At 52.9% G+C, this 19,187-nt stretch overlaps 1 protein-coding gene and 1 pseudogene across 4 annotated transcripts in view; one reads left to right on the top strand and one right to left on the bottom strand.

Moving 5' to 3' along the window:
- The window catches only part of CAPN2 (calpain 2), a 54,680-nt gene that overhangs the window by 33,165 nt on the left and 2,328 nt on the right, over window positions 1-19,187 (bottom strand). For all 3 annotated transcript variants that reach the window (XM_082389916.1, XM_082389914.1, XM_082389915.1), the window contains exon 2: window positions 16,491-16,560. In XM_082389916.1, the coding sequence (XP_082246042.1) occupies window positions 16,491-16,560 (70 nt within the window). The remainder of the gene's footprint in view (window positions 1-16,490; window positions 16,561-19,187) is intronic.
- LOC309627818 (poly(A) polymerase alpha pseudogene) lies at window positions 1,520-14,374 on the top strand (annotated as a pseudogene). Its single transcript has one exon. The product of its transcript is annotated as a poly(A) polymerase alpha pseudogene (transcript).

Genomic DNA, 19,187 nt, shown 5'->3' with positions numbered 1-19,187 from the left:
AAAAGGTATTTATCCTCACTCATCATAAAAGAAACATAAAGTAAAACTATACTAAGACACCATTTTTCACCTTTCGGATTGCAAAGGTCAAAGCATGATCATTTGGAGAGGCGTGGGGGAATGTACACGCTCAGTCCTGACAAAGGCAATTTGAGGATATCGTCAATATGCTCCAGCAATTCCACATGTAGTAATCTTCCTACAGACATACTCATGTGTGAAAATAATGTATGTGTAAGGTTATTTATTGCAGCATTGGTTGCAACAGAAAAGACTAAAGGTAAATGTTCATCCATAGAGAACAGGTGAAACAAACTATGTTCCCTCTACGACAATATTCTGTGCAGCCCTAAAAAAAAACGAAGATGCTTTCTGTTGATACGGAATAATCTCCAAGATGTGTTAAGTGAAACAAAGCAAGGTACAGAACAGCAACAACAAAAAGGGGGAAATAGAAAAAAAGAAAAGATGGGCGAACGTAGTATTGGCTCCGCTTTTGTAATCCGTATCTTCGCAATCTGAAGTTGTTTTTGGATGATGTATTATATGGAACATGTGTCCTTCTATGTGCTTCAATTGTAGTTTTATTACCAGAAACGCTAGTTTATTGCCTTCGATAGATAATTGGTTATGTCAGTATTTGCAGTAAAAAAAAAAAAAAGTAGCTTCATATCAGGTCTTCTAAATGAAAATGATTATTTTTTGGTAAAGTCTTCCATAATAACTGGTCTCTAGTCAGTAAGAACAAACAACCAATCAAGTCACTTATTCCTGTGTCCCCTAAAGTGTGTTCTGTAGAAACTAGTTCCTTGGGGTTAACAGATGTTCCTTGAGAAATGGGTTCTGTGGTCCAGTAAGTTTGGGAAATGCAAAGCTAACCAGGTCAAGTGTGGAGACATCTCAGAGCCTTTCAATAATTACACACTGTGACCTTCCCAAGGGTAAGGGGAGTTGGGTATAATATGAATGTTACCCAAATTTATTTGACCCTGGAACCCTTGCTGTTGACATCTCACACAGGCAGGGACCATGGAGCTCACTGGAGATGCTGGCTTACCTCGTGAGGGCACAGGAGCCGCTGGCTCTCCCTGGGAGGTTCTCCAGGAGCTGGGCTGCTCAGAACCAGGTCTTCCCCGGGGGCCCAGTGAGCGGCTGTCAGGCATCAACACTAGCTGCAGGGCCCACCTCTAGTGGCTGAGGTCCTTCTGACAGCGCCCATGTTCTTTTTCCTCTCTCCAGGTTTTGACATCCTCTTCTTTCTGGATTGTCTATACTTTATTTATTAATTTAATTTATTTTTGGCTGCATTGGGTCTTCGTTGCTGCGCGCGGGCTTTCTCTAGTTGTGGCGAGTGGGGGCTACTCTTCGCTGTGGTGCGGGGGCTTCTCATTGCGGTGGCTTCTCTCGTAGCGGAGGCTTCTCTCGTAGCGGAGCGCGGGCTCTAGGCTTGCGGGCTTCAGTAGTTGTGGCACACAGGCTTCAGTAGTTGTGCCTCATGGGCTCTAGAGCGGAGGCTCAGTAGTTGTGGCGCATGGGCTTAGTTGCTCTGCGGCATGTGGGATCTTCCTGGACCAGGGATCGAACCCGTGTCTGCTGCATTGGCAGGCGGATTCTTAACCACTGTGCCACCAGGGAAGTCCTGTCTATAGAATTGATTATTTTTCTTTATAATATATGGTTTCATTGTATGCCTTTTCTTGGGGGCGGTTTAGGCCAAAAAAATTTCTGAGGAATGAGGCGAGGCGTATCTAAACACTTAACACCTTTTGACTCACCACCTCTCATCTGCCTTTCTCATTCTGGGAGCCTGATACCTGCCTCGGTCTGTCCAGAGCCCTGCACACAAGCAGGGACAAGTCAGAGCTGGGTCACTAGAGGTCCTTGACCACCCTGGCTCCCTGCGACATTTCCTTTCAGCAGGTGGCTGCTGGCCCCGTCCATCACTGAGGCAGCAGACAGGGCCCTGCCCAGAGGTTCCTGAACCACCCCGAAGGCCTGCCCGCAGGCTCAACAGGCTGACCGCTCCCACGTCCGGGCTCCCCCCACACCCAGCTAAGCTTCTGCCCCTCCTTTCTGTCCTGGGAGACACTCAGCCAGTACAGGCCTGTGAGGCTGGGGAGGGAGGCTGGGGGATCTTCTGCCCTGCTGCTGCCTATCCTAGAAGCCCACCTGGGTGCCCCTCCCTACAGGAGCCCGCTGCCCCCTTCCTCTGCACATCTGCACCACGTGCAGACGAAACTCCCGGGGCCGGAACAGTCCTCACCCTGCACTGAGGTGGGACCTCGAACGCAAGTACCGAGGGAAAGGGACCCGTGCATTTACATGCCCTAACGTGAAAATGACTGAGAGCAGGTTAGTGGGGAAAAGGGAGAGGCAAGGTTCTGGGAGTCTGGAGCGGGGCTAGGGGTGGAGCAAATAAAAAGCACGAGAGAAAGGAAACCAGCCGAGGCCGGGGCGGGGGCGGTCCAGACCTCACGCCAGACCTGCCCCTAGAACTTGGACTTAGGTGGGCGCAGAGGTTCCCTGCCCTCCCCAGTGGGGACCTCTGGATCCCTATAAAAGGCGTGTCTCTCTGGAGGCTGTGTTCCTGCCCGTTCCCTTAAAGAACTGCCCTCACTGGTTCCTCATCTTGCTTCACACCGCGTTCTCTCACCTTCTCGTGCACCTTTCTGCCTCCTGGCACCAGGAGGCCCCTGCGCCAACTCCACACTCTCGGGGTTCCTCAGATGCTGGCTCTCGGCTGCCCTGTCAGTCCCCTTTGGCCGGGTTCGTTCCTCCAGCCCAGGCCCTAGGGATCACCCTTCCTGCACAACCCCCTCTACAAGTCCACTCCACGTTGTCCTGGGGCTCTCTCTGCCAGCACTGAGCTAGGAGGAGGTGCACAAGTCCGCTGCAGGGTGCCTGCCCACCGGGAGCGCTCGCCCGCTGGGTGAGAACTGGGTGCTGTCAGCCTGGGTGCTGACGGGTCCCAAGTAAGGCTGCGGCTGGGCTGATGTGCTGACCCACCACGGAGGTTAGAGGGGGAGGAGCGCCTTGGCTGGCCTTCCCAGATCCCAGGCACAGGGCAGGGGCTCCACAGGCACCCATAGCCCCGCGGGGCCTCCAGGTGATCCCCGAACCAGAAGGGAAAGACCCCCTGGATAGAGCTAGGAGGACTGACCTGGATTTGAATCCTGATCCCGCCACTTAAGATTGTGTGATCTTGGACACATTTCTTAATTTCTCTGAGCCCATGTTTTCTCAGCTGTGGAAGGGGGATAATATACACATATCCTCAAAGGGTTGTTAGGATCAGATGAAAAAGGGAAACTGGGGGTCCTGGATGGGCTTCAGAGATCTGGAACCCGAAAACACTGTGTGCACATTTTTCATGTCTGCAAATATATGCATTTTCTAGGGAGGGGTCAGGTTTCCCTCCCACTCACACCCCCAAAATTAACAAACAACAGAGCCAGAACATGGAGTTCAAATTCCGGCTCTGACTCAGGGCAAACTACTTTGTGCTCATTTCCTCATATATACAATGGGTTTGATAGGAAATGGCCTCACAGAGTTGAGAATTAAATGGGAGAAAAAAAGTCAAGCATTTAGAACACTGTCTCTGAGGGTTTGCTCTTTTTATCTTCTAAGTTTATAAGGGAGAAAACTGAGGCCCAGAAGAGGTGAAGTCTCGACTGAGGATGAGTTACGCCCTGTTTCGGAAAGGGTGACAGCTCAGGATGTGGGGGCGGGTAGGTGGCAAGGAGGAGGGGGTGAGATGGGGGAGGAATGTGACCTGCTGAGTGCATTTGGGGCCTGTCTCATCATCCTGAGCCCCTGCCAAATCTTCAGAAGCAAGCAGGGGGAAGGGGGGACGGTAAATAAAGGTAAAGGATGCGCACTGACGAGGATGTAGACACGAACGCATTTACTCAAAACCCAAGAATGGCCCCTGCAGTGATGGAGCCCCTCACCTTCACCCCTGCCCGTGCCTCACCTGGGACTGTGGCCATTGCCCCCTACGCCCAGCCCCACCCCAGCGCAGGACCAGGGGCCCGATACCCGCCCCCTGGGCTGAGGATGGCTTCGCGGACTCTTCTCTGCTCTGTCCCCTCAGAGAAGACAAGGCAAGAGGTTCCTTTAACAACCAAACTGCCTCCCCCGTGTCTGCAGCTTGCTACTCACTTTCTCTCCTTGCATGCCTTTCCTATGGGTTTTCGCACAAAATTTTACTGTTTTTGTGCCTATGGCAGAAGAGTATTCATCCATTAATTTTGAATTTATTCACTTGTTCAATGACTATTTAGTGTGGTTCTCTCTGGCCCACCCTTGGGCACCTGCTGAGATCGCTTAAGCCACTTTTCTCAAGGGACCTCAGGAATCCCCTCCTAGTTCAGACCTCCCGCTCCCCTTCTAACTTGCTTGGGAAAAGGAGGCTTGAGTAGGATCTTGGCTCGTTCGTTAAGCACAGCTGCCTCACCCTCCTGGACTCGGGCACCCAGGCTATCTGGATAAAGGTTCAACTGTCCCCAGCTGGGCTGCCCTTGTCCGGCTCCTCTGCGGCCTCGCTGTGACCGTGACCATGTACACACAGGCTTCCCTCCACTGCACACACACGGCAAGCCCAGATCCCCACCCTCTGAGCACACAGCACCCACGGGCGGACCTCATGAATAGCTCCTTTAAGCTCCAGAGCCCTCTTCTAAAAAGATAAATTCATGCAGAGCCACGTCGGTAAATTTCCAGAGCTGTGCTCCGCGGGCCTCTGTGTCCAGTCCTGAGGGTCAGCGCTGAGCACAGGCCGAGGACGCCTGGGGCCCGCTGTAGTTGGGGTGGGGAGTGGATGGGGCCGGCATGGTGACGCAGATTACATCTGTGGCTGCTGGAAGTTCTCTCAAGAGGGGAGCGTGATGTTTGTTGTGTGCGTTCTCCTCCTTTCCCTCCCACCATCACTGTCTTTCCTCCACCCACAGGGAAGTGCAGCAGAGAACCCAGGAGGTGCTGGCTCCCGGCCCACCTTCCCGCTGCAGCTCCGTCACTCTAGGGCGTGGTGCCTGCTGACAGTCCCAGGAGGACGGAAGCTCTGTGAGGGCAGGGACCCTGTCAACGTGGAGCACGTGCTCCGGGAAGCAACACAGGCTGAGGAAGTTCTTCATCTCGGAGGAGAAAGAGCGGACAGGACATGAAGCCCAGGGCCAGCCTCGCAGAGCTCTACACCCCCAGCCCGGCCTCAGCACCCCTCGCTGCAGCTTCCCGTGGCTCCTCGGGCACAACAGCCGCCCCGAGAGCCTCTGAGCACCGACTCTGGTGCACGTGCCTCTTCTGCCTCCCGTCTGGTCTCAGACGTCCCTCCTGAGCCAGGTCTAGAGAAGGGTGCTTCGCACTCTCAGGGGCTCACCAGCCGGCGTGGGGAACAACGTGGAAACACCATCAGAGAGGACGGGGGAGAGCGCCAGGACTCAAGTCCAAACAGGGCACACGGGCTGTAGGGGCATGGGGTTCGCAGAGGGGAGCTCGGACTGGTCCCGAGAGTGAGGTGGAGGTGGGGTGGGAAGCGCTTGCAGGGAGAGAGAAAGTCAACTGCAGGCACCGGAAGGTATGGGGGGTGGTGTGGCACTGTCCAGGAGGGTGGGGGGCAGGGCAGAGGGGGTGCGAGGACACCGGGGGGCTAGGGGGGACAGAGTCTGGAGATGGGTTACACTTCTGCAGAGTCTGAACTGACTCCGAGGGAATTTAAACGAAGGTTCCCTTTCACCCTTTCTTCTTCTGCACAGACCCTCCAGGCACAAGAAAATAGCACTTGCGCTTTCCAGAATGGGCTCCTTCCTGCTGGGGAAGCACACACTTTGCTCTGCTTCCTCTGCCCCACACCTTCCTTCCACCTCCCTCCTTAGTCTTCCTTGGGGACTGTCCCATCCCTTGCCGTCCCCTCCTGTGTCCTCACACTGCAACCCAGCTGACCCCTACTACAGCATGATCAGAACTTATATTTAATGTGTCCATTTAACCGTTTCCCCCACTGGCCGTCACTTCCCTGACGACAGGGCCTCTGGCAGTAACGTCAGAATGGACTGGTGACAGGCAGGCACCCAGAGCAGGAATCCAGGTGAGAACTAAGGCGCACCGTGGAGTAATGGGGGGTTGGTAGGTGGAGAGGCTTGGAGAGGCGTGAGGAGAGATTAAGGACCCAGAACAGAGAGGACCAGATGGATGTGGGAGGAGAAGGTGGAGACGAGAAGAGTCTGGTGTGGAGAAAGGACCGCGGGGCTTTTGGTTGTTGTTGTTTGTCTTCTTCTGCCTAAAGTCCCAGCCCACTGCTCTTGCGGTCACAGGCACCCAATAAAGCTGGCCAAATGGAAGCAGAAAGGGCCTCGGGGCCCGGCAGGGTGTCTCAGGAAAGCTCGGCAGGTGAAGGGAGTCCTGAAGCTGGCAGCACCAGCCCAGCCCGCTGAGTGCCCGTCCGCCCTGCATACTGGGAAGTCCCAGAGAACACACCTGCCCCAACCACGATGGGCTAGCATCCGAGCAGCCTTGGGTCACCAGCGGTGAAGGACAAGACCATTATTCAAAGGGGAGGAACCGTGGCAACTTCCCAAAATGGCAGCCACGATATTTCTGGTTTCACATGTTCTTCTAGAACCGTGCCCTTCCCCACCAGGGGGTGGCATCTGCACCCCTCCCCTTGAAGCTGGTGGGCCTCTGTCTGTCTCAGTGAACAGATACGGCAGAAGTGATGTTCTGTGACTTCTGAGGCGCTCTCTCTCTATAACTTCCGTGTAAGAAGTGGAGCTCCCTTAACGCCTCCATGGAAGAGACCACACAGGATGCAGGAAGACCCCGGAGACTCAGCTGACTAGCCTCCAGCCCAGGCACCAGACACACGAGTGGGGGGCCTTCAGGTGACCTGAGCCCGTCCCCATCTGACTGCAACTCCACGAGGGACCCTGAGAGAGTCCCCCCCGCTAAGCCCAGTTATCTATCCTTCAGGACCACAGGAGAGAACGAGAAAATGATTGCTGTTGTTTCAAGCCTTTGATGGTGGGGCAGATTACTACGCAGTAGATAAAGGTGCAAGGAGACCGGGACCTTCCTGAAATCTGTGCCTGGCCAGGGGCAGTAAGAGGCACCTGCCAGCTGACAGAGTCTGCCCCTGGCGGGGGGGGGAACATGCCAGCAAGAGAGGAGTCAACACGGAGAGATGCCAGTGCCAGGACGCCGTGCCCAGACACCCAGTCACTCTGCGGTCCCCGGGGCACCCCAGGACCTGAGATGTACCGCACATGCCTGCTCCGGGAAGCCGATGAGACAGACGGCCCGCCAAGGGGAGCGTCCCGAGACGTAGAGAGGGCCGATCTCCTCCTTTGCTGCAGCAGCTCCCTGGGAAGGGAAGGTTGGAGCTCCTCTCCAGGGGGTCAAACATCCCAGCAATGCCGCCCTGATCGCAGCTCGATGTTTCCTCCTTCCCCAGGACAACGCTTACTGCTAACTGTGGCTGGCTTAGGGGAGGTGATTCTGGACGTGTGTGGGGTTGGTCTTCACCAGCTGCCAGCCCAGGCATCGCACCCTGGATGCCCAATGACTACCCTCCGCCTGCCCCGTGGTACTTACTGTGTCCATAGCCCCCTTCTCTCCCCGGATCTACCACTGGTTCCCCGCCAGGAACGTTTTTGCTCCCCTTACCCCCAGGGGATTTTTGGCTCTGTGTGGAGACATCTTTGGTTGTCACGCTTGGGGAGGGCTGCCAGTGCATCTAATGGGCAGAGGCTGGGAACGCTGCCACACATCCCGCAGCACTCAGGATACCCCCATGACGGAGAATGAGCCGGCCGCAACCACCAGCAGGGCCGAGGTCGGGAAAGCCTGCTCCCTCTCAAGTCCTGCCTTTCCTGTGTTTCATCCCTGCAGGGCTCTGTGCCTTTGCTTTCCATGGTGACAGCTAGATAAATGATAAAGGGACCAAGATATTGAGGCTGCTTCTGGCTAAATTTGACCCTTCCCGAGACACTGGTATTTAACAGTCTCCAGCAGGCCTGAGACCCTGCTGACAGAATGACTCTCTCCTGGCCGAGGCAGCCTGGGGCGTCTCAGCTTCGGAAGGAAGTCCCTGGGAGCCAGCAGGCGCTCCCCCAACCCCGGGGCTGCTGGTGTTCCCCAGAGGAAGTGCACACCCTGCCAGCGCCCGGCCCCGCGCGATGGTGGCCGATGAGTCCCACGGGGCCAACCCTTCCGTGACTGCTTCATTGTCTGGAGCAGCCCAGAGAAGGGTACCCCCAAAGCGGAATGACCCCCTGCACACAGTCACGTCTCACTACATCGGCACTGTCGGGGGGAGGTGGGGGTGCTCCGTTCTGCTCACGTCCCAACCCTGGTGAACACGGGGCTTCAGCCTCCTTCCGTGAGCTGCAGGCAGAACTGCAGCAAGAACAAATGATCCAAACCACATGTGTGCCCTCTCCCTCCCTTCCCCCTGCTGCTCCTGAGAAGGGGGGCCCCGAAAGGGAGAAGGAGGAGGGAGGATGGAGGGGGACGAGGATGCCGAGGCCTCAGGGTCACACTGTCGCACGCCGAACTTGCACGGACAAACCAGACTCTCGGAAGGGAGGCCCTGCCCCGTGCCGCCCTTGGCCGCCCTGGACCGGGAGGACGCGGCCTCCCGGTTGTAGGTGTCGACTCTGCTCCCCAGCTCCCTGCGGCCGTGGACGCTGCGGTCACTACCAGATAGCAGAGTTACCAGCCAGCTCTCCGTAGCCCTGTGTCTTCCTGCCATCCACATCCACGTCCTCGCCTTCCTCCCCAGCCCCTCCGTGGCCAGAGGCCCCAGCAGGCGAGGAGGTGGAGCCAACCCCATCTTAGATTCCTACCCCTCAGAATTCCTTCCTCACCTCCCGGGGGAACCAGAGGGTGAGGATCTACTTTCCTGGTTTCCTGGGGGTCTTCACAGTGTTGAACTAAAGGTAAAGTCTCACTGCAGCTGGGGCGGCAAAACACAGGGGAGAGATCACATCGGGGATTGCAATAAGAATGAACGTTAGAGGTTTTCTCACTCTGGTCCTGATCCCCAGAGAGAGAGAAACCATCAGTCATACAGCCTTAAGGTTCTCCGCCTCATGGGAAAAGGAAAGGACAGACATGGCACCTTGTTCCCATTTCACAGGTGGGCAAGTAGAGGCTTGAGACTGAAAATAGCAGGCGCGCTGCAGGCAAAGTGAGTGCTGGGAGAGGAGAGGGCCCAAGCGCGGTGGCAGTGAGGAGCCTCCTGGCCTTTTGGGAAACGTCAGGGAGCAACGGCCATTGCACGAGCCCTGAAAGTTGGAGCAGGAGACTTCACCGATTTCTTGAACTTTCCTCCAAATACCAGCGCCTTGGTCACCTCCTAATGCCAAGTGCTAGAGACGGACCCCATTGGTTGTTCAAGACACAGCAGGGCATGCTCCACCTCCCCTCCCCAGCCTCATTTCCATACTTCCCTCAAGCCACACTCTCCCCCCCAAAGGTAACTTGCAATTTGCAGTTATTAAACCCTTACTAAGTGTCAGCCTCTGGCACTCTGAGCTTTCCATGCATTATTTAATTTCATCCTCACAGCCCTCTGAGGTAGATACTACTATCATCCCCATTTTATGGATGAGGAAACTGAGGCTTAACAAGGACGGTGATTTACCCCATGTGACAGAGCCAGGAAGTGGCAGAACCAAGAGGCCAACCTCTAACTGATGGACACCCAAGTCCTCACTCTGGACCCTGCCATTTACAGATGTTTACTGATGTACGTGCCTTGCTTGGCTCTGTGTGGAGACCATCCCATCCCGGAAAGTCAAGGATGGGAGGCCGGATCCCAACGCTGCAGTGGCCATAACGCACATGTGGCTTTTCACATTCAAACGGAAGAAAATTAAAAATTCAGTTCCTTGGCTGCATTAGTCACACTTCAAATGCTCCACTTGTGGCTTGCAGCTACCATATTGACAGTGTAGAACTTTCGCATCACTGCTAAAAGTGCTGGTGGACAGTGCTGGTCTAGAGTCTGCCCCACTGCACACAGGCCACCCAAGGTTGGCCCAGCCAGAGCAGACTACCCTCCTCCTGGGGCTTCCTCGCCCCACTGTTGCTGCCCAGGACCCCACTAGACCTTGCAGAACACGTGGCCCTTCATTTCTGAAATCCCCTGGATGGGGGCCTCTCTGTGGCTGATCCTGTGGGGGACGATCTGAGCAAGGGTCTCAGACCCTGGGATGGAGATGTTTTTGCTCAACAAACATGATCTGCAGCCTGGTGCTGGCGGGGTGTGGTGGAGGGTGGGGACTGCCAGTGGAAGTCACAGAACGTCAGAAGTAGTGAGACCTTACGGAACTAGGATCCAATCCCCTCAACTCAGAAACAGACCAGAGTCCACACAGGGATGTGGCCTGGCTCCTGGCTCAGGGAGCACCCGAACAAGTGCAAAGTCACACTCTGATCCACAGGCCCACGGGGAGCAAAGGAACCGTGTAAACTCTTTGGAAGTTTCCTCTGGCTTCAGAGGAACGTGTACATGACAATGGGGTGGGGGGGGATTCTTTGGGGAGGATTCCCACTGCCTCTCCTCCCTGGGGAGAGGAGGTCAGGGACAGCCAAGGAGAGATGTGCCCAACTTTAGGCCTCGGATGAGGCAGGAACCCCGCTGTGTGATTGCCAAGGCTGGGGCAGCCCGGGCAGGACGGGGCCTCTGGGAGATTCATCCCTGGCCCGTTTATGGGCCTGTCTCAGGTGCAGCAGGAAAGGAAGCTGGGAGCACAGGCAGCAGCCACAAGGGAGAAAAGCTGTGAAAAAGCATTTATAGGGCTTCCCTGGTGGCGCAGTGGTTGAGAATCTGCCTGCCAATGCAGGGGACGCGGGTTCGAGCCCTGGTCTGGGAAGATCCCACATGCCGCGGAGCAACTGGGCCCGTGAGCCACAATTACTGAGCCTGCGCGTCTGGAGCCTGTGCTCCGCAACAAGAGAAGCCACGATAGTGAGAGGCCCGTGCATCGCGATGAAGAGTGGCCCCCACTTGCCACAACTAGAGAAAGCCCTCGCACAGAAACGAAGACCCAACACAGCCATAAATAAAATAAATTAAAAAAAAAAAAAAGGAATCATCTATTTAAAAAAAAAGAAAAAAAAGAAAAAGCATTTATAACCAGAAGAGCCGCCGGGGAGAGGACAGGAGGACTCATGGACCGCACACATCTGCCCCAGGAGCTGGGAGAAGCCAATGGGGTCGGGGGCGGTGAGGGCGGTGCTGGGGCTGGCGGTGAAGCCATTGTTATAAGAAAGAGGAAAAAGTATATGTATTTTCCCCACCAAACCAGCCAACACCTATTTTCTAGTTCTTTTTTTTAACTACAAGCACTCTTTTTAAAAAAGGCACCTACAAATTCCAATAGAGGGGCATCCTACAAAATCCCGGACCAGTACTCCTGAAAAGTGACAAGGTCATCCAAAACAGGCTGAGAAACTGTCACAGCCAAGAAGAGCCTTAGGAGACATGACAACTAAATGTAATGTGGTGTCCTGTCCTGGATGGGATCCTGGGACAGAAAAAGGACCTTAAGTAAAAACTAAAGAAAGCTAAAGTATGGACTTTAGTTAAGGATAATGTATCAATACTGGTTCATTAACCGTAGCAAATGTCCCACACTTAATAATGTAAGAAGTTACCAGTAGGGGGAACTGGGCTGGTGTGTATGGAATTCTCTGTACTATCATCTCAAATTTTCTGTAAACCTAAAACTGTGCTAACAAAGTCTATTAAAATGTTTAAAAGGCACCTATTAATATGGCTTTTAAAAATTATAATTTAAGGGGGTTGGACCCAGGGCTGAGGCAGGCACCCCTCACCCCCGTCTCAGTGGGTCATGCCCAGGGCGGCAGGGTGACTGGGCAGTGCCCGCGCAGGAGACCATGCGGTTTCCAGTTACAACGCAGGGATCACAGCAAACACAGCCGCCACAGAAACACTATGGCATTACCTCTCCCATCAGCTTAGCAGCCCCCAAGGAGACTGACTGCCTACGTACACAGAAACTAATTGAGACTCTGAAGCCCTTTGGCGTTTTTGAAGAGGAAGAGGAAGTGCAGCACAGGATTTTAATTTGGGGAAAATTAAATAACCTGGTAGAAGAGTGGATACGAGAAATCAGTGAAAGCGAGAATCTTCCACAATCTGTAATTGAAAATGGTGGTGGAAAAATTTTTACATTTGGACCTTAGAGATTAGGAGTACATACAAAAGGTGCCGACATTGATGCGTTGTGTGCTGCACCAAGACATGTTGATCGAAGTGATTTTTTCACCTCATTCTATCATAAGTTGAAATTACAGGAAGAAGTAAAAGATTTAAGAGCTGTTGAAGAAGCATTTGTACCAGTTATCAAACTGTGTTTTGATGGGATAGAGATTGATATTTTGTTTGCAGGATTAGCACTGCAGACTATTCCAGGAGACTTGGGCTTAAGAGATGACAGTCTGCTTAAAAATTTAGATATAAGATGCGTAAGAAGTCTTAATGGTTGCAGGGTAACCGATGAAATTGTACATCTAGTACCAAAGATTGACAACTTCTCAGGTTAACCCTGAGAGCTATCAAACTGTGGGCCAAACACCACAACACCTATTCCAATATATTAGGTTTCCTCGGTGGTGTTTCCTGGGCTATGCTAGTAGCAAGAACTTGCCAGCTTTATCCGAATGCAATAGCATCAACTCTTGTACGTAAATTTTTCTTGGTATTTTCTAAAGGGTATGTGTTTAGATTATATTAAAATAAAATTGGTTGTAGACACTGAAAAAAAATTATAATTTAAGAATCATTTAAAAAGTTACTTACAGTATTTAAAAATGGGAAAATAGGGAGAGGTTGAATTTGTTCAGGATTCTACAATTTGCCAATGTGTTTGCCTATATTAATCGCATTTTTCATCACAGCCCTGGGGAAGGAGTATTATCATTATTCCCATTCTATAGAAGAGGAAACTGAGGCTCAGAGAGCTTGGGTAACCTGCCCAAAGTCACCCAGGCTAGTAAGCAGGGGAGGAAGCAGGAACTGGAAACCTCCTTCCTGCACGCTTTTCCCACTGGCCCTGCCCTTCCCCACTCTCTGCTGAGCAGGGCTGTGGGGACGGGCACCCTGTAGCCAAACATCTCCCGGTGTTTGGGGGCCCACGTGACTTTTAGGGTTAGAGGCAGGGTGATCCACCTCTGAGAGGCCAGGTTACAAAGACACGGGGCTGTGCGGTTTCAACAGCTCTGACAGCGTTGGCAGCCTCGAGACTTTCCCCAGGAAGCCGAGGGCCTATGGGGGCACCTGGCCTGGGCAGCTACCTTCCTCTGAGAGCTTTGAAGGCTGTGGGGCCCATAGGGGGCTATGAGGGGGCAGTGGTTAAAGCCCAGCAGTGGCCCAGTGAAAACCAAAGGTAGGAGGAGCTCAGCTCTGGGATCTCCTGGGCTCCTGGGGCCACTCCATGGCCATCACCTGTAAGAAGAGGCTGAGAGCAGCAACTCCAGAGCCATATTTAGCTGTAGGGCCAGCCTGGCCGAGGCTCAGCCTGGATCTCCAGCCCTCCCTCCAGATGGGCAGATTTTTCTTCACTGACTCAATGCTGAGCACAACCAAGGTCTGCAAAGCAGATGGCTCGCGTCAGAGCAGTTCTGCAAACATGGTTGGAATTACTTTGGTGAGGCTTCCAGCTGACCCTCCGGGAAAGTGGGTGGGAGCTGGTGGCTTAACCAGTGCTGGGCAGCTCTGTGAAGTGAGGCAGGAGGCTGAGAAACGTACAAGTCCCAGGATGGGCCCCGCCCAGGTGCATTGGTGAACTGAGTGAGTCTCAGGGTAGAAAGCACAGGGAGGAAAATAAATTCTGCTTTGAGAATTTTACCTCCCTAATCCCTCAACATAGCCTCATGGCCACTTGTGATGGGAGTGAGAAGAGTGTGGAAAGCTTTAAAATCAGATCAGGGTTCTTTCCTTTGGCAATTTTTAGCTTTGTGGCCTTGCATGGGCTCCCCACCACCTGCCTCAGTTTTCTTATCTGCAGAGTGCGGCTGAAAATATTTACTTGGATGATTACATGAGACAATGCAATGAAAATGCTCCATGAGTTGCATACTGTTATTCAGTGAGAGGGGCTGTTATCATTCCTCCTCTGAGATAAGAGATCTGGCCGCGGTGCTTTGATTCTCTAGCACAAGATTTACACTCAGTGTCAGGCATGAGGAACAACTCTAGAATAGCTGACTGCCCCATCGTAGGGGATCTCTGAGGTCACCCCGTTGACTCTCCCCCCCCACTCCCATTTTTAGAAGAGACTGAAGTTCCAAATGATGACGTGTCCACAGTCTGCCAACTAAGAGCTGAGCCTTGACTCGTATCTCTGTTCGTGTGGCCAGGTGTCACTGCCGCGGCCCCCCTGTTCCTGATGTTTCTGAACCTGCTGGGACCTGGTGACAGTCACCACCCCATGCACACCCTGTGTCCGGATGCCAGAATCAGAGCGAGAATTCAGTCCACCACATTTCACAGATCGCAGTCAAACCCAGATCCTCCAAAAATAAAAGGCCAACAGAACAAAATGGCCAATGTGGTGTTAAAAACAAAACCTTAGAAATTACAGACCTGATTACTGAGAAATGTTTTAAAGGACTTACACTTAATCTTGTTTCTATTTGATTTGGTGCATATCATGGGGATTTTTACCCCAGGAATGTAAGCTTTGCGGGTCTCCTCTCCAAATGGCCTGACAGTATTTAACCAGGACTTAAATCTTGCAATCTGGCCCTTAAGATGTCATTAAACTTTAAAGTAGATGTTTAGTCTAGATGTGGCATTTAGCCCAGGTATGACAGTTGTCATTTTTGTTTCCAGGTTTCCTAAAGCCCCCATGGTTGGTCAAAGTCTCCATCAACTTCTAGTCCTGCTAACTTCCATTTTCTCTAACCAGTGGATTTTCCTGGAGCACCTACCTAGGTGCCCTAGGCCCCCTGGGCATCTCTCTTCTGTGGGGGAGAGAAGGTGGGAAATGGGAGGTATGTTTTCTGTGGGCAAGAATGTGCTCTGGCATCTCAGGAATTTGCACACAGAGGCTGAGCTCAGAGAGCGGTGTTTGCACGCCCAGCCCTGGGACATGCTCTCTGAGACCCATTTCACAAGGGGCTCCCAGTGTGCCTGTCCTAACGATTCACGCAAATGCCCTGACATCCCTCAGAGACTGAAAACTTTCCATACCACGTCTGGGGAGCCTAGCTCAGGGGTTAAACACACAGACTGTCTGCATTTGCATTCCAGGCCCTCACTTCAGCTGTTGGATGACCTCAAACAAGTCACTCCCAGGACAGAACCTCTGCTGGGTGGGCCAGGAAAGAAGGTCCAATTCAAGATGATTAATTTTGTTACTGATAGACTAGTCTGGACAGCAAGTTGAAGCTGACGGCTTGAAACAAGTTTTTGGTTATTCGCAGCAAATAATCTGCTCCAGCGATCATAGGCCCATATCTATTATGAGTAAAAAAAATGAGCGTGCATTCTATGAGAATCTTAAATAGTGGTCCCAGGCCCCATCGTTAAGACTTCTTTGCAGAAACCTCGGGCCCTGTATAGTAATAAACAACAAGGTCCTACTGTATAGCACAGGGAACTATATTCAAAATCTTATAATAAACCATAATGGAAAAGAATATGAAAAAGGATATATGTATAACTGAATCACTTTGCTGTACAGCAGAAATTAACACAACATTGTAAATCAACTTTACTTCAATACAATAAAATAAATTAAAGAAAACTTGGGGGCTTTCATGCCAAAGCTGGAGCAGGTTCCAATCTCAGCAGGCACTATGTCCAGAAAATCAGAGCTCGGCTACACAGAGCAAAGTTTCAGACCCTCACGATTCAGCTACTCCAGTTAAACTTACTTAAATGAACATTTCAATTGCCTCTGTGACAATAAGCACCACGTTCACTGTTGTGATACCATGGTGAGCTCGGCCTGCAAACACTGAGAATGCCCTGGTGCGTTAACTTCCTCCCAGCAGTGAGTGTTAGGGTTTCCTCCTCCTCCACACACTGAGTCACCATCCCATCCCTGAACCCCAGAGAGCTGACGTCTCAGTGCTGCAACCGGGCCTGGGCTAGTCCTCCCAGCTGGCCCTCAGCCCAGAGCCTGACTGTTCCGTGGGCCATTAGCAACACTGGCCCCAGGACATACAGACACCAAGGGTGCCCGAGATCCAGAAGCTCCTCCGTCTTCTAGTGGGAGTGTCTTTGTAACTTCAACAACTTGCGCAGTGCAGGGGACACAGGAGGCCTCACTGCACATCTGTGCATTTGTCTGCCGCAGCACGGGGTCCTCAGGGGACAAGACATTCCAGGAAGCTTCTAGAACTGGAAATTGCCAAACTCTTTGGCAAGGGAGCGGAGCCATAGGTCATCCCTCACCCCTTCTATCCACAGCCTTTCAGACAAGCCCCCGTAGCCTGTTTGAGATGCCATCACTTACCCAGGGCTCCTTGGCAGATGTCTGTGCGAGTGGCTCCTCCAGTAATAAATTGGGGATCATCGCAGATCTCCTGGAAACGAGACCCACAAAGTGCTGTCAACCCACCTGACATGTGCTTCTGTAGTCAGGACACCTCGGTTCCCAGAAGGTGCATCGGACCCCCTCCGCCCCTTCCCCTCCCCTCTAGGGAAAGCTATGCAGTTACAGTTAAGACTGCCATGGGACCCCGACTGCTCCACTGGACCCCAACGCTCCACACTGCCTAGAGCCCATTTCATCACGCTACTTCCTAGGGCCAGGGCAGCGCCAAGTCCAGCCTCCTCTGGGGGCCTTGAGACGGTCCACGCTCTGGAGCTGCCCCGCCCACTATGCCGGTCCCTCTCGTCTGTTCCTGCATGGAATTCCTCCCTCTCCCACCCTCTTCTCTCCTTTTCCACATCTTATTGTATCTCAAGACCCACTGCCACCAACTCCACGAAGCCCTCCTTCACAGTCCAGCCCTCACCCATCCTTTTGATCCCGAATCCCAGAGTATGTGCACTCTGCAATTTAGCAGCTAGTTGTGTGCTATGCGGTGGTCCTGGGTACCAGTCAGTCTTCCTAACACTCACACGCTTCTTGAGGGCAGGGGAAGGTATCTAGCCTTCTGGATTCGTCCATAGGCCATGATACTTGGGGGTCCACATACCATGAGCCTGCTGTGTGTCAATACTGTGTGTGGTACTTTATCTCAGGCAGCCCTCTCGGGAACACAGATGGACACCGACCCCATTTCACAGGTGGGGAAACAGGCTAAGAGATAAAGCCACATGTCCCAAGATACACGGCTCGTAAGCTGTAGATGGCACTGGGATTTGAACTCACCAGTGTAAACCATATAGTCTTTCCCTCCTGCCCTGCCCCTAATGGATTACTAACAAGTCTTCAAGGGCTGTCCCACCAGTCGCCTGCTGGAAGCCAACCTTGAACAGTGCTGGCCCTTCTGCAGCCCTCTCTGAGTGTGCTTCCTGATTCTGAAGAGGCCCACCCCAAAACCACAGAGGAAGTCAGGCATAAATCTGGGCTTCCCTCAGCCTGGACCCCTTGGTTCGTAAGAGCTCCACCCCATAGCGCCCAGCCCCTTGCACACATCCCCCCACCCCCCTCGCTGCCAAGCAGAAGCTCTTCTTGGGCGAGGCCTGGATCTAGCCCCTGGCCACCCCAGCTTAGGCTGTAGAGGCTCTTTTGGAATCCGCCGCAGAACACGCTCCTTTCATGCCTCTGCACTGTCCCTTCCCTGTTCAGGTTGGTCTGTTTGGGGGAATGACAGGGACAGTGAGAATGCTCTTCTGCTGAGGCACATGAAGCCAGCTTTGCCCAAGGCCTGCCAGCCAAACACTTATCCTGCTGATGGAAGAGACTGGGTTTGGTGCTGGGAGCCCAAAAGTCATACTGATAATCCTCAGTGTGCCAGGCACTTACCCCAGAAGGATTTTTCCATTATGTTTGAGAAGCTTCCTCACACCTTTGGCACCCTCTCCAAAGAAGGAAAAGTTTAGAGTGGCCCTTAGAGATGCTTCAGGAAATTGAAACTTGTACACAACATACAGGGCACGGAATTAAATACGGAACTTAACAGTCCCAGGAAAGGGGTTGAGGGCTTGGGCTTTGGAGTCAGACAACCTGGGTTTGAATTCTGGCTCTGTCACTTCTTAAATGGGTTCTATGACCCTGGCAAGTTACTTCACCTCCTTAAGCCTCAGTTTTCTCATCTGTATAATGGTGATGGTGCTGACAAGTGAACCTATCACATCAGGTTGTTCTGAGGGTTAAATGAGATGACTATGTACACGTGCCTTGATAAGCGCTCTATAAAAGTCACCTACTATTAATTATTACTGGAGGAGTTGATCATAATCACTGAACTTGAGGCAGGAGATGCAGGTTTGAGGCTGAGTTCAGCCAGCTGAGTGTAAACAAATCATAAACCACTCAGAGGCCTTAGATGTTTCAGGGTAAGGTGGGGACTCACATACCTGCCCTCGCTCCCACCTGACTGGTGTCACCCTCGGATGGTGCCGGCTTTTTCCTCGCTGTGCCTCTGCGCCAGCCCACAGTGACTTCAGCCATGTGCTCTTCAGCCTCCTTCCCAGCCCCAAGCCCTCTGTGGCCAGTGCCGGGAAGCCCCCTCTGAGGAGCAGCCCCTGCTCCAGGGCTGGCCTGCTCCCTGCCTCGCTCCTGCAACCCTACTCTCACTTCCTTGTGGCTTCGTTTCACCGTCTCCCACCTGCTTTTCTCTCTGGGACTTGACATATAACACATTCCAATTGCTCTCATCTGAAAACCAGCCTGTCAAGCCCCAGGTCCCACTCTCCCTGACACTTTTCCTCCTCTCCTTTCACAGGCACCCTTCTGGAATTAGTTGGGCACGCTCGCTCTTCATTTCTGGTTCCTTACTTTGGGGTCTACAGCCACCCGGCTTCTACCCCATTGCAATTCTATGCCATTGCAATTGCTCTGTTACAGTTACCAATGACTTGCTTCCGTGTAGATCCAGTGGACACGTGTCTGTTTGCCTTGCCTGACCCGAACCACAGCTGTGTTTGAGAAGGCAGAGAGGGTGGCTGTGAGCTGTGGCTATTGACACCCACAGGCTGGACACAGTCCTGGCTCCACCCCAGACACCTGTATGAGTGAGTAGTTAACCTTCCCCAGCCT

The sequence above is a fragment of the Balaenoptera borealis genome (genome assembly GCF_965194805.1).
Source record: "Balaenoptera borealis genome assembly, chromosome: 1".
Taxonomy (NCBI): Eukaryota; Metazoa; Chordata; class Mammalia; order Artiodactyla; family Balaenopteridae; genus Balaenoptera; species Balaenoptera borealis.
The sequence above is the reverse complement of the archived record's forward strand: the minus strand, read 5'-3'. Positions and strand labels throughout refer to the sequence as shown.